The sequence below is a fragment of the Papio anubis genome, chromosome 4, assembly GCF_008728515.1.
Source record: "Papio anubis isolate 15944 chromosome 4, Panubis1.0, whole genome shotgun sequence".
Classification (NCBI taxonomy): domain Eukaryota; kingdom Metazoa; phylum Chordata; class Mammalia; order Primates; family Cercopithecidae; genus Papio; species Papio anubis.
Window position 1 is genome coordinate 259,082 of NC_044979.1, and position 13,714 is coordinate 272,795.

At 44.3% G+C, this 13,714-nt stretch overlaps 1 protein-coding gene across 5 annotated transcripts in view; it reads left to right on the forward strand.

Annotated features, from left to right (window-relative positions):
• Positions 1 to 2,701: 2,701 nt before the first annotated feature.
• Positions 2,702 to 13,714, forward strand: part of WDR60 (WD repeat domain 60) — an 80,674-nt gene continuing 69,661 nt past the window's right edge. For 3 of the 5 annotated variants that reach the window (XM_031664967.1, XM_031664966.1, XM_031664964.1), the window contains exons 1-2: positions 3,037 to 3,113; positions 6,631 to 6,939. Coding sequence is in view for 1 of the 5 variants with exons in the window: in XM_021936496.2 (XP_021792188.2) it covers positions 3,058 to 3,113; positions 6,631 to 6,939 (365 nt within the window). In the remaining 4 variants the exon portion in view is untranslated. Of the gene's footprint in view, positions 3,114 to 6,630; positions 6,940 to 13,714 lie in introns of all 5 variants that reach the window. The other 2 variants (XM_021936496.2, XM_031664965.1) reach the window with 2 other exon arrangements.

Here is a 13,714-nt window from a genome sequence, read left to right on the forward strand (position 1 = left end):
TTTTATTTCTTTTAAAAGTTCTTGCTGTTTGGGACATTTTCCTCTTTTGAAATGTTCATTCATTGTTTTTGTTTTCTCTCATAGTTTTCACAAATGTTTTATCTTTGAAGTTAGATATTCTCTCTCTTGTGGGGGGTATGTGTGTGTACTTTTTATCATTGTTGCCTTTTGGTATTTTAAGAACTCATTCAGGCCAGGTGTGGTGGGTCATACCTGTAATCGCAGCACTTTGGGAGGCTGCGGTGGGAGGATTGCTCCAGCCCAGGATTTTGAGACCAGCTTGGGCAACATAAGGAGACTCCATCACTACAAAAAATAAAAAAATTAGCTGTGTATGGTGGTGCTTGCCTGTAGTTCTAGCTATTTGGTAGGCTGAGGTGGGAGGATTCCTTGATCCCAGGAGGTTGAGGCTGCAGTAAGCTATGATTGTGTCACTGCACTGCAGCCCGGGCAACAGAGTGAGACCCTGTCTCAAAAGAAAAAACGAAAACTCAAAAAACCATTTAGCTAGCCAGACGTAGTGGCTCACACCTGTAATCCCACACTTTGGGAGGCCAAGGTGGGTGGATCACCTGAGGTCAGGAGTTCAAAACCAGTCTGGCCAACATGGTGAAATCCCGTCTCTACTAAAAATACAAAAAATTTAGCCAGGTGTGGTAGCATGCGCCTGTAATCCCAGCTACTCAGGAGGCTGAGGCAGGGGAATTGCTTGAACCAGGGAGGTGGAGATTACAGTGAGCCAAGATTGTGCCACTGCACTTCAGACAGAGCCTAATTAATTTTAACAGTAGCTGTCCTACTATTTAATGTTCTTTTCAAAATGATTGTTTTTGACATTTTTGATATTTATTTGTGATAACATCTTTTGTTCTCACATCACCCTTTTTTTGGCTACCTGCTCGTTTTTTCAATGTGGTGTTGAAAGGAATTGTACTGGAAAGACTTTGAAAACTGATTGTAGACTAGACTCTCTCAAGTTCTTTCCTCTGTACGTCTCTTCTCATCTCCTTTCTTTCTGCACCGCCCATCTGTGCAGTGTGGCCTTTATCCAGGACTGGGTCCCCAGCCCTCTTCTCCAGCAACCCCTTGCCCTTGCTGGCTGGATCTAGTCTCATGGTTTTAAATACTGTTTGTCTCTGTCCTCATTTCCAAGTTTTTACCCCTAGCTGGGCATTGTCCCTGAATTCCAGGCTTGTGTATCCCCTGTGTTTTGATGTCTAATAGATAACACAAACGCAGTGTACCCCACACGGAGCTTCCGGTAGCCCCTCCACACCGGCTGTGCTGCGGGCTTGCCCATCCCAGTCGATAGCACCTGCATCCTCGTGTCCTGAGGTCAAGGCCTGGGACGTATCCTGATGCCCCGCTTTCTCTTCCAGTCTCTCGGAGAGTCCTGGGGTTTCCGCCTTGAAAATCTACCTGGAATGGGGCTCTCCCTCTGTAGCCCAGACTCCTAGAGGAGTGCTCAGTGCTTGGTAAATGCCTTTTTTTTTTTTTTTCCTGAGAAGGAGTCTCGCTCTGTCGCCCAGGCTGGAGTACAGTGTTGCAGTCTCGGCTCACTGCATCCTCTGTCTCCTGGGTTCAAGCAGTTGTATTCCTCACCCCCCCGAGTAGCTGGGATTACAGGCGCACACCACCACGCCTGGCTGATTTTTGTATTTTCAGTAGAGACGGGGTTTCATCATGTTGGCCAGGCTGTTCTTGAACTCCTGACCTCGTGATCCACCTGCCTCGGCCTCCCAGAGTGCTTGGATTACAGGCATGAGCCACAGCGCCCAGCCTGGTAAATGCTTTTTGAGTGAATGCACTTTGTCTCAGTGGTCTTTGAAAGTTTAACTTTGCCCTGATCTTTTAAAGTGTCCACTCTCTGAATTTTACATCTGATGCCTTTTTTGTGTGCAGATTCAGAAGTGAAAGTCCAGCTTTCCTTGTTGGATGATGCTTTGGTGTCATCGGTACCTGCCTGGCTCTGTTTGCCCCCCATCTCTCTTGCAGGTCATGCTGGGCCTTGGTGCTTCAGCCTCCCCAGCCCAGGATGGATGCTGTAGCCTGGTGCCCTGGGGGGTCTGCTGCACCTGGCTTCCTTGTTTATTCAGGGGCTTCTGACTTCCTTGGTCCCCTCAGCAGTGGGGGTGCCAGGAGGTACGGGGGCTGCTCTGGGTCCTCAGTGCATCCAGGAGGGCAGGCGTTTCCCTGGAGCTCACATTTGGCTAAAGTGTTTGGCTGACTGGGCTCGTTCTCCTGTTCAGACTAAGCTCTGCTTCTGCGTGACGCGCAGAAACCCTGAAGGCTGTATGAGTTTGGTCTGGTGCCCTCTTGAATTTCCAAGGGTTACTCGGACATTTGCCTGGTTGCTTCAGCAGCAAGCTGAGCGAGGCAAGAAGTCTCTCTGTTCCTTAGTGACGAGTCTGTCCTCACACTGTCCTCATACTGTCCTCACACTGTCCTCACACTGTCCTCACACTGCCATAAAGAAACACCCGAGGCTGGGGAATTTATAGAGAAAAGAGGTTTAACTGGCTCACAGTTGTGCGGGCGTACAGGAAGCGTGGCTGTGGAGGCCACAGGAGACTTACAATCCTAGGGGAAGGTGAAGGGAAGCGGTCATGTCTTACAGGGCCAGAGCAGGAGGAAGGGAGAGAGTGGGGAGGTGCCACGTACTTTTAAACAACCAGATCTTGTGAGAACTCACTCAGTATCACAAGAACAACACCGGGGGAAATTCACCCCCATGATCCAGTCACCTCCCACCAGGTCTCACCTTCAGCACTGGGGACTGCATTTCAGCATGAGATTTGGGTGGGGGCGCAGATCCAAACTTAGATTGCCATGTTCATCTTCTTCTTCATTTTAAATTTGATACTAGAACTCTTCATTCTTGAATTGGAGACATGTGTTTTAGTTGAAGAATATTTTTAAATACATATTAATAAGCATAAAATGTGCAATACCGTCCATAGCAAGATGTTAAAAGAACTTTTTGATGTGCTAACATTTGGGAGTATTAAAAATATGTTTTACTTCTTGTAGTAAGTAAAGTAAGAAGTGAAGAGAAAGATGAAGACTCTGAAAGAGGAGATGAAGATAGAGAAAGAAGATACCGAGAAAGAAAGGTATACGAAGCAAGGCCTGGGGAAAGGTTTTCCAAATGTTGCCGAGTAAAGGATATTTTAAACGTTATTGTTAGAAGCATTTTTAGAAAATGTCCTAAGCCAGGATTTCAGGCCTGGAAAAGGCCTTCAGCACTGTGTGTAGTCAGTTTCTTTCTCCCCATGGTCGAATGTGTTTTTCTGATTCCAAAGGTAATTTGTGATTATTTTAGAAAATTTAGAAGATATAGGCCAGGTGCAGTGGCTCACGCCTGTAATCCCAGCACTTTGGGAGGCCGAGGCAGGCAGATCACAAGGTCAAGAGATTGAGATCATTCTGGCTAACACAGTGAAACCCCATCTCTACTAAAAATACAAAAAAATTAGCCAGGCGTGGTGGCGGGCACCTGTAGTCCCAGCTACTTGGGAGGCTGAGGCAGGAGAATGGCGTGAACCCGGGAGGCGGAGCTTGTAATGAGCCAAGATTGCGCCACTGCACTCCAGCCTGGGTGACAGAGCGAGACTCCATCTCAAAAAAAAAAAAATTTAGAAGATACAAATAAGTAATAAGAAAATAAAAACTGTCTAATCCTACCCCACAGGTAAGTATTGATAGCATTTAGGTATGTATTTTTCCAGGTCTGTATATTTGTGTATGTATAACACTGTTTTCTTTAGTTAGATTTTTACTGTTTCATAAATTGTTTAAACAGAACACATTCTGAGCCTTTTCCTGAGTGATCCTGTCTCTCTCCGTGTTTCAGTGCGTGCGTGGCTTGGTATTTCGCGGTGTGGATGTGTTGGTGCTCTCGAGGCACCTGCGGTTTTGGACACTTAGGTTGTTTCTGTGTGTTTGTGTTTTCTCTTTAAATTATGAAGACATCCAGATGGTATGCTTTTTGGTTTGTTCATAATTATTTCCTTATGATTAATTTCTGGAAATGAACTTGCTAGAAGTAAATGTAAACTTACCCCATTTGCTTTACATAAAAGTTGTAATTATTTATATCATCAGAGCATAATTCCTCCTGTCCTAAGCAGGAGCTGGGCATTATCTTCATTTAAAAGTTTTGCTGTTTTGATTCAGAAGAAAATGGCATTTCTGGGCATTTTTAAAAGCAGGTTTACTGTCTTTTGTTATTTACCACTTGTGTACTTTTGCTTATTCTTTTTCTCTTTTTTATTTTATTTTTATTTTTTAGAGATAGGGTCTTGCTCTGTCACCCAGGTTGGAGTGCAGTGGTGTGATCATAGCTCACTGCAGCCAGGAATTCCTGGGTTCAAGCAGTCTTCCCACCTTAGCCTCCCGAGTAGCTGGGACTACAGGTGTGTACCACCAAGCCCATTTTTAAATTTTTTGTAGAGACTGGGTCTCACTGTGTTGTCCAGGCTGGTCTTGAACTCCTGGAACTCCTGGTCTCAAGTGATCCTCCCACCTCGGCCTCCCAGAGTGCTGGGATCACAGGCGTGCGCCACTGCACCTGCTGTTGGCTGATTTTTCGCTGGTGCATCTGACTGGTTTGTAAGAGAACTTTAAGGGTTAACTCTCTGCCAGTCATTTATGTTGCTGTTTTTGGCTGGTGTTGAATTGGACCTGGGGGATTTTTATTTTTGTAAGTAAGTTTAAAATCATGAAGTAGCCAGGTCTGTGCTGTTACCAGGTCTGTGCTGTTAGCAGGTCTGTTGTTGATGGAACGCGCTCTCCACAGCAAAGTTACATGAGTTGTCACCTGTGTTTTTTTCTGGGTCTTTAACTTTTTTTAAAAAAAAGGATTTAAATTTGGCCAGGCATGGTGGCTCAAGCCTGTAATCCCAGCACTTTGGGAGGCTGAGGCAGGTGGATCACGAGGTCAGGAGATTGAGACCATCCTGGCTAACACAGTAAAACCCCATCTCTACTAAAAATACAAACAATTAGCAGGGTGTGGTGGTGTGTGCCTGTAGTCCCAGTTACTTGGGAGGCTGAGGCAGGAGAATCGCTTGAACCCGGGAGGCAGAGGTAGTGGCAAGCTGAGATTGCGCCATTGCACTCCAGCCTGGGCAACAAGAGTGAAACTCCATCTCAAAAAATAAAAAAAAGATGACTTAAATCTTTAAATACACAGAGTTTATTTTGATGAATGGTGTGAATGGTTCTCTAACTTTGAGGTGTTTGGTCAGGGAGGGCATTAGCAAGTTTTCCGTAGGAAGGTCGCCCTGGCAAAGATGAGTCGGGTGCATGGGAGTTGGGGAGAATTGAGGAAGGAGCTGAGTGAGGAGACTGTTGGGTCCACAGGAGACCCCCCAGGGAACTGAGAGATGCGGAGGGTGCCACAGACCTGGAGTCCAGTGGTCCCTGGTGGGGGATGAGCAGAGGAAACTCCATGGGAAGGGACAGGGACGGGCACAATCTGGGGTCTGTGGAACGCGATGTCAGGGCTCCCAGAACTAAGAGTCCAAGCCAGCAGTATTCCGTCGTGGTGACCTGCTCTGCAGCTTGGGATGGAGATGACCGCTGGTGCCCTGAGCATCTGCAGTGTTTTCATTGCAGAGATGACTGAACGCTGGTCCCATTTTCAAGGCTCTGTCTGCGTGGGACTAATTAGGAGAGAAAGAGTGATATGATGTGTCCATGTGAGAGATGTGGCAGCCTCGTGCTGTCGTACTCACCGGAGAGGGCATCTCTCAGAGAAGTCAGAGCTTGCGCAGGAGGGACCCCAGGGCTGGCGGAGTTTAGGCTGAGGGCCACAAGCATGAGGGATGAGGCTGTGGAGGCCAGGAGGGCCGACTGTGAGTGCCGAGCGCCATGTGGAGAGGCCGGGAGGGCGCCATGGGGAGAGGCCGGGAGGGTGCCATGGGGAGAGACCGGGAGGGCGCCATGGGGAGAAGCCGGGAGGGCGCCATGGGGAGAGGCCGGGAGGGCCGGCTGTGAGTGCCGGGCGCCATGGGGAGAGGCATTGCTTTCTCTGTGGGAGCGAGGTGGCTGGGGTGCAGAGAGTTTACTGTGTGACGTTGGGGTGGCAGCAGTGTATGACCGTGGACCATGACATGAATAGGGTTTTTCCTTACAGAAGGGTAACAGATTAAGTTTTCAGGAATGTATCTGACAGTGGAATTGAGGAGTGAAGGGGGCAGTGGTAGTTCTATAAGTTTTCCTCCTTTTGTTATAACATTTATAAAGACAGCACAGTTGTCCTTTGGTATCCATGGGGGAAGGGCTCCAAGACCCCTTCAGATACCAAAATCCATGAATACTCAAGTCCCCCGTATAAAATGGTGTAGTGTCTGCATATAACCTACACACATCCTCCTGGATGCTTTAAATCATCTCTAGATTACTTAAAATCCCTAGTGCAATATAAAGGAGATGTAAATAGTTGTTATTGTTTAGGGTGTAATGACAAGGAAAAAGTCTGTATATGTTTAGTATAGACATGATTTTCTTCGAATGTGTTTGATCTGTGGTTGGTTGGATCTGTTGTTGTGGAACCCACGGAGAGGGAGGCCGGCTGCGCTCCTGTTTGACGTGCTCCTGTGTTTCTCAGCTTGTTGTGTTTTACAGCTGCAGTACAGGGACAGCAAGGACAACCCTCTCAAGTACTGGCTTTATAAAGAAGAAGGTGACAGGAGACACAGGAAGCCCAGAGACCCAGATCGAGACAAGAAACACCGAGAAAAAAGCAGCACAAGGGAAAAAAGAGAAAAATATTCCAAAGAGAAAAGTAATTCATTCTCTGAAAAAGAAGGGGAAGAAAGACATAAAGAAAAGCGACACAAAGAAGTCCTTCATTTTGATGATGAGAGGCACCGAACCAGTGTGGATAGAAAAGAGAGATCAGCAAAAGACGAGCACAAGAAAAGGGAATCCAAGGTACCCCTTCCGATGCTTCGTTGCCTTCACAGCTGCCACGAGGTCAGCGCTCTCAGAGGAGGTTTACCGGGTCGTGTCGCCAGACAAAGTTGAGATTTGTGGCCTGGTAGTAGTAATTTAGGAGAAATGCGACTCAGGTCTTGATTATGCGGTTAGTACAGACGGATTGCTGATCTCCTAAGAAATGTGATGTCACATATTTTGATTATATTGTGAATGTACTTTTAACAGATATTTGGAAATCTATCATAAAATTTTGAAATCTGGCTGGGTGCGGTGGCTAATGCCTGTAATCCCAGCACTTTGGGAGGCAAAGGTGCGGATCACCTGAGGTCAGGAGTTCGAGACCAGCCTGACCAACACGGTGAAACCCCGTCTCTACTAAAAATAAAAAAATTAGCAGGGCGTGGTGGCAGGTGCCTGTAATGTGAGCTACTCTGGAGGCTGAGGCAGAAGAATCACTGGAACTCAGGAAGGAGAATCGCTGGAACCCAGGAGACATAGGTTGCAGTGAGCTGAGATCGCACCACTGCACTGCAGCCTGGGTGATGGAGTGAGACTCTGTCTCTCAAAAAAAAAACAAAAAAAATTTGAAATTTAACATTGAAAAGGAAGCTGGTAGGTTTTAAAGTGGAAATTAAGTAAATAATTAGCAAACGTTTCAACCAGAATTGGTATAAGTTTGCAAAAAAAGCGAAACAAGGCAGAACAAAAATGTAAAAGCATTGATTGCAGAGGATCTAATTTCCCTCCCAGGTCTGTGGTTTCATCCCTGTACTTAGGATTTCCCTAGAGGTGTTTTAGCACCTTTTGTTCTCAGCGTGCTTTTTGCTGCTCTGTTTTTACAGAATCTGAAGCTAATATGATTTTATTTACCTGTTTCTTGGTGATGCTTCCTTTAAGATGGAAGCGAAATCTTTGCAAGGGTCAGATGGTACCTGAGGCTAGGGGAGAGTCACGCCTTCAGGGATGAGACTGGAGGCCTCAGCAGAAGCGCAGGACCTGGATCTCCCAACCTGAATTGACACAGCTGAGGAAATGCATGTAGAGCTGGTGACCACTGCAGTGTTTGCTGTAAAACGCAAAAGCCGGTGGGTTAGAACTGGGAGCCCTTAGGACAAGAAGCAGTCGTGTTATGAGCAGAAGCCATCTGGCTCCCGGCCATCTCAGCCACTCTTGCGCTGTCCTGTGTGGGGTCTGAGTCCTTTAACCTCCCTTGCCTTTGCCCTGAGGGCCTTTCCTCACTGAGACCCCACTGTCTTCCACAGCCCACGCCCTCTGTGTGTATCAGGGCGTTGGCCATGTTTCTTAGCAGGTTTGAAGCAGTGCCGGTTCTGCTACCCACATCTGCGATGTGGAAAGCCCGTGGACTCCCTCAGTCAGCCACACTGAAGGTTAGATGAGAAGCAGCTCCTTGAGGACAGATATTAATTTTTTTTGGTTTTTATTTATTTATTTATTTATATTTATTTATTTATTTATTTTGAGATGGAGTCTCGCTCTGTCGCCCAGGCTGGAGTGCAGTGGTGCGATCTCGGCTCATGGCAAGTTCTGCCTTCTGGGTTCACGCCATTCTCCTGCCTCAGCCTCCTGAGTAGCTGGGACTACAGGCGCCTGCCACCATGTCCAGCTAATTTTTTGTATTTTTAGTAGAGACAGAGTTTCACTGTGTTAGCCGGGATGGTCTCGATCTCCTGACCTCGTGATCCGCCCGCCTCGGCCTCCCAAAGTGCTGGGATTACAGGTGTGAGCCACCGCGCCCGACCATTTTTTTTGTTTTTAAGTCTCTTTCCTTAGATCAAAACTTCATCATTTTCTCTCAATGTTGTATTATGAACATTTTTAAACATACAGCAAAGTCGACATAATTTTCCAGTGAACACTCACGTACCCACAACTTAGACTTCACCACTCACCTTTTATTGAATTTGGCTATTCTCCATTCCCTAAATCATGTTTAATTACTGGAAGTGACTTAGGTTACATGTGCTTAGTTCCACCCAGAAATGCCTTTCTGGACATAGATTTGGCTTTTATTAAAGGTGGATGAGAAAAATGGTCTATGAAGAACATTATCCTGTACCTTTGTAAAACCACTGCCTTCAAATTAGTCCCAGAAGAAAGATTATTCAGATGACTGACGTTTTCTTTTTAAGACAAGCTGTTCCTATCTGAGTGGCTTGTGTGCTGGGCACGGTTCTAGGTGCTGAGGATACAGCTGTGAACAAAACAAAAATTACTGTTCTTATGGTGCTTATGTTGTGTTGGAGAAGCCATAGGATAAAGAGTTACCAAAAAAAAAAAAAGAAATCAAATCTCAGACAGGTGTGGTGGCTTACACCTGGAGTCCTACTACTCAGCAGGTGGGAGGATCTCTTGAGCCCAGGAGTTCAAGACCACCCTGAGAAATAGAGTGAGACCCCCCCATCTCTACCAAAATAAAAATAAAAAATCAGCCAGGCATGGTGGCACACGCCTGTAGTCCCAGCTACTACAGAGGCTGAGGTGAGAGGATCACTTGAGTGGAGGAGGTCAAGGCTGCAGTGAGCTGTGATCGTATCACTGCAGTCCAACCTGGGTGGTAGAGTAAGACCTTGTCTTAAAAGAAAAAAGAGGCCAGGCATGGTGGCTCACACCTGTAATCCCAGCACTTTGGGAGACAAAGACAGGCGGATCACTTGAGGTCAGGAGTTCGAGACCAGCCTGGCCAACATAGCAAAACCCCGTCTCTAGTAAAAAAAAAAAAAAAAAAAAAAAAAAAAAAAAAAAAAAAAAAAAAACTGCAAAAATTAGCCAGGTGTTGTGGCGTGTGCCTATAATCTCAGCTACTCGGGAAGCTGAGGCAGGAAAATTGCTTGAACCTGGGAGGAAGAGGTTACAGTTTGCTGAGATCGTGCCACTGCACCCCAGACTGAGAGACAGAGTGAGCCTTCATCTCAAAAAAAAAAAAAAAAAAAAAAAAAAAAAGAGGAAAAAATGAACAGATACATGATATAACTTCAGGAACGGTGATCGAGCATTGTATAATTAAAATTTTCCTTTGCGTTGACTTTTAGAAATTCAAAACTTTTGCGGCTTTTGATACTCAAAATTAGTATCAACTCAGATGTTCTTCAGCTGAGTACTCTGTGAACCTGCTGCTTGATGTAATTATCCTGTGGTTACCATAAAGTGCAAGGGGCACTGTTAGTAATTGTAACTGGGACTGTTCCTAGGGATAGATGTTCTCTGTGATTGTCTCTCACTTTCTCTATATGATATTTTTTCTTTCTTTCTTTCTTTCTTTTTTTTTTTTTGTTTTGAGACTGAGTCTCACTGTATTGCCCAGGCTGGAGTGCAGTGGTGTGATCTTGGCTCACTGCAGCCTCCACCTCCTGGGTTCAAGTGATTCTCCTGCCTTAGCCTCCCTAGTAGCTGGGATTACAGGCGTGCGCCTGGCTTTTTTTTTTTTTTTTTTTTGTATTTTTAGTAGAATTTCGCCATGTTGGCTAGGCTGGCCTCAAACTCCTGACCTCAGGTGATCCGCCTTCCTTGGCCTACCAAAGTGCTGGGATTACAGGCGTGAGCCACGGTGCCCAGCCTCTATATGATTTTTGATCCATGATTTTAATTAGAATTATGTAACTTTTATTGTAAGCTTTCTCCAGTTATCAATTAGAGATACAAAGGGTATGAGTAAGTACAATAAATATACAAAATGTTCTTCTAAGCTTCCTGACCAGTGACTTCTTTAATAGAAGAATACAGTGGCCTCATTATCCTATCTGCCACACCTTTATCCTTTTATTTATTTTTATTTTAAAAATTTTTTTCTTTTTTATTATACTTTAAAGTTCTAGGATACATGTGCACAACGTGCAGGTTTGTTACATATGTATCCATGTGCCATGTTGGTGTGCTGCACCCATTAACTCATCATTTACATTAGGTATATCTCCTAATGCTCTCCCTCCCCCAGCCCCCCACCCCACAACAGGCCCCAGTGTGTGATGTTCCCCTTCCTGTGTCCAAGTGTTCTCATTGTTCAATTCCCACCTATGAGTGAGAACATGTGGTGTTTGATTTTCTGTTCTTGTGATAGTTTGCTGAGAATGGTTTCCAGCTGCATCCATGTCCCTACAAAGGACACGAACTCATCCTTTTTTTACGGCTGCATAGTATTCCATGGTGTATATGTGCTACATTTTCTTAATCCAGTCTGTCATTGATGGACATGTGGTTTGGTTCCAAGTCTTTGCTATTGTGAATAGTGCTGCAGTAAACATACGTGTGCATGTGTCTTTATAGCAGCATGATTTATAATCCTTTGGGTATAAACCCAGTAATGGGATGGCTGGGTCAAATGGTATTTCTAGTTCTTGATCCTTGAGGAATCGCCACACTGTCTTGCACAATGGTTGAACTAGTTTACAGTCCCACCAACAGTGTAAAAGTGTTTCTATTTCTCCATAGCCTCTCCAGCACCTGTTGTTTCCTGACTTTTTAATGATTGCCATTCTAGCTGGTGTGCAGTGGTACCTCATTGTGGTTTTGATTTGCATTTCTCTGATGGCTAGTGATGATGAGCATTTTTTCATGTGTCTGTTGGCTGCATAAATGTCTTCTTTTGAGAAGTGTCTGTTCATATCATTTGCCCAGTTTTTGATGGGGTTGTTTGTTTTTTTCTTGTAAATTTGTTTGAGTTCTTTGTAGATTCTGGATATTAGCCCTTTGTCAGATGGGTAGATTGCAGAAATTTTCTCCCATTCTGTAGGTTGCCTGTTCAATCTGATGGTAGTTTCTTTTTCTGTGCAGAAGCTCTTTAGTTTAATTAGATCCCATTTGTCAATTTTGGCTTTTGTTGCCATTGCTTTTGGTGTTTTAGACATGAAGTCCTTGCCCATGCCTGTGTCCTGAATAGTATTGCCTCAGTTTTCTTCTGGGTTTTTATGGTTTTAGGTCTAACATTTAAGTCTCTAATCCATCTTGAATTAATTTTTGTATAATGTGTAAGGAAGGGATCCAGTTTCAGCTTTCTACTTATGGCTGGCCAGTTTTCCCAGCACCATTTATTAAATAGGGAATCCTTTCCCCATTTCTTGTTTTGTCAGGTTTGTCAAAGATCAGATGGTTATGAATGTGTGGTATTATTTCTGAGGCCTCTGTTCTGTTCCATTGGTCTATGTCTCTGTTTTGGTACTAGTACCATGCTGTTTAGGTTACTGTAGCTTTGTAGTGTAGTTTGAAGTCAGGTAGCATGATGCCTCCAACTTTGTTCTTTTGGCTTAGGACTGTCTTGGCAATGCGGGCTCTTTTTTGGTTCCATATGAACTTTAAAGTAGTTTTTTCCAATTCTGTGAAGAAAGTCATTGGTAGCTTAATGGGGATGGCATTGAATCTATAAATTACCTTGGTCAGTATGGCCATTTTCACGATATTGATTCTTCCTATCCATGAGCATGGAATGTTCTTCCATTTGTTTGTGTCCTCTTTTATTTCATTGAGCAGTGGTTTGTAGTGTTCCTTGAAGAGGTCCTTCACATCCCTTGTAAGTTGGATTCCTAGGTGTTTTATTCTCTTTGAAGCAATTGGGAATGGGATTTCACTCATGATTTGGCTCTCTGTTTGTCTGTAATTGGTGTATAAGAATGCTAGTGATTTTTGCACATTGATTTTGTATCCTGAGACTTTGCTGAAGTTGCTAATCAGCTTAAGGAGATTTTGGGCTGAGACGATGGGGTTTTCTAAATATACAATCATGTCATCTGCAAACAGGGACAATTTGACTACCTCTTTACCTAATTGAATACCCTTTATTTTTTTTCTCTTGCCTGATTGCTCTGGCCAGAACTTCCAACACTATATTGAATAGGAGTAGTGAGAGAGGGCATCCCTGTCTTGTGCCAGTTTTCAAGGGGAATGCTTCCAGTTTTTGCCCATTCAGTATGATATTGGCTGTGGGTTTGTCATAAATAGCTCTTATTATTTTGAGATATGTTCCGTCATTACCGAATTTATTGAGAGTTTTTAGCATGAAGGGCTGTTGAATTTTGTCAAAGGCCTTTTCTGCATCTGTTGAGATAATCATGTGATTTTTGTCTTTGGTTCTATTTATATGCTGGATTAAGTTTGTTGATTTGCATATGTTGAACCAGCGTTGTATCCCAGGGATGAAGCCCACTTGATCATGGTGGATAAGCTTTTTGATGTGCTGCTGGATTCGGTTTGTCAGTATTTTATTGAGGATTTTTGCATTGATGTTCATCAGCGATATTGGTCTAAAATTCTCTTTTTTTGTTGTGTCTCTGCCAGGCTTTGGTATCAGAATGATGTTGGCCTCATAAAATGAGTTAGGGAGGATTCTTTCTTTTTCTATTGGTTGGAATAATTTCAGAAGGAATGGTACCAGCTCCTCCTTGTACCTCTGGTAGAATTCGTCTGTGAATCCGTCTGGTCCTGGACTTTCTTTGGTTGGTAGGCTATTAATTATTGCCTCAATTTCAGAGCCTGTTATTGGTCTACTCAGGTCTTCCTGGTTTAGTCTTGGGAGAGTGTAAGTGTCCAGGAATTTATCCATTTCTTCTAGGTTTTCTAGTTTATTTGCGTAGAGGCGTTTATAGTATTCTCTGATGATAGTTTGCATTTCTGTGGGGTCGGTGGTGATATCCCCTTTATCATTTTTTATTGCATCTATTTGGTTCTTCTCTCTTTCTTCTTTATTAGTCTTGCTAGCGGTCTATCCATTTTGTTGATCTTTTCAAAAAACCAGCTCCTGGATTCACTGATATTTTGAAGA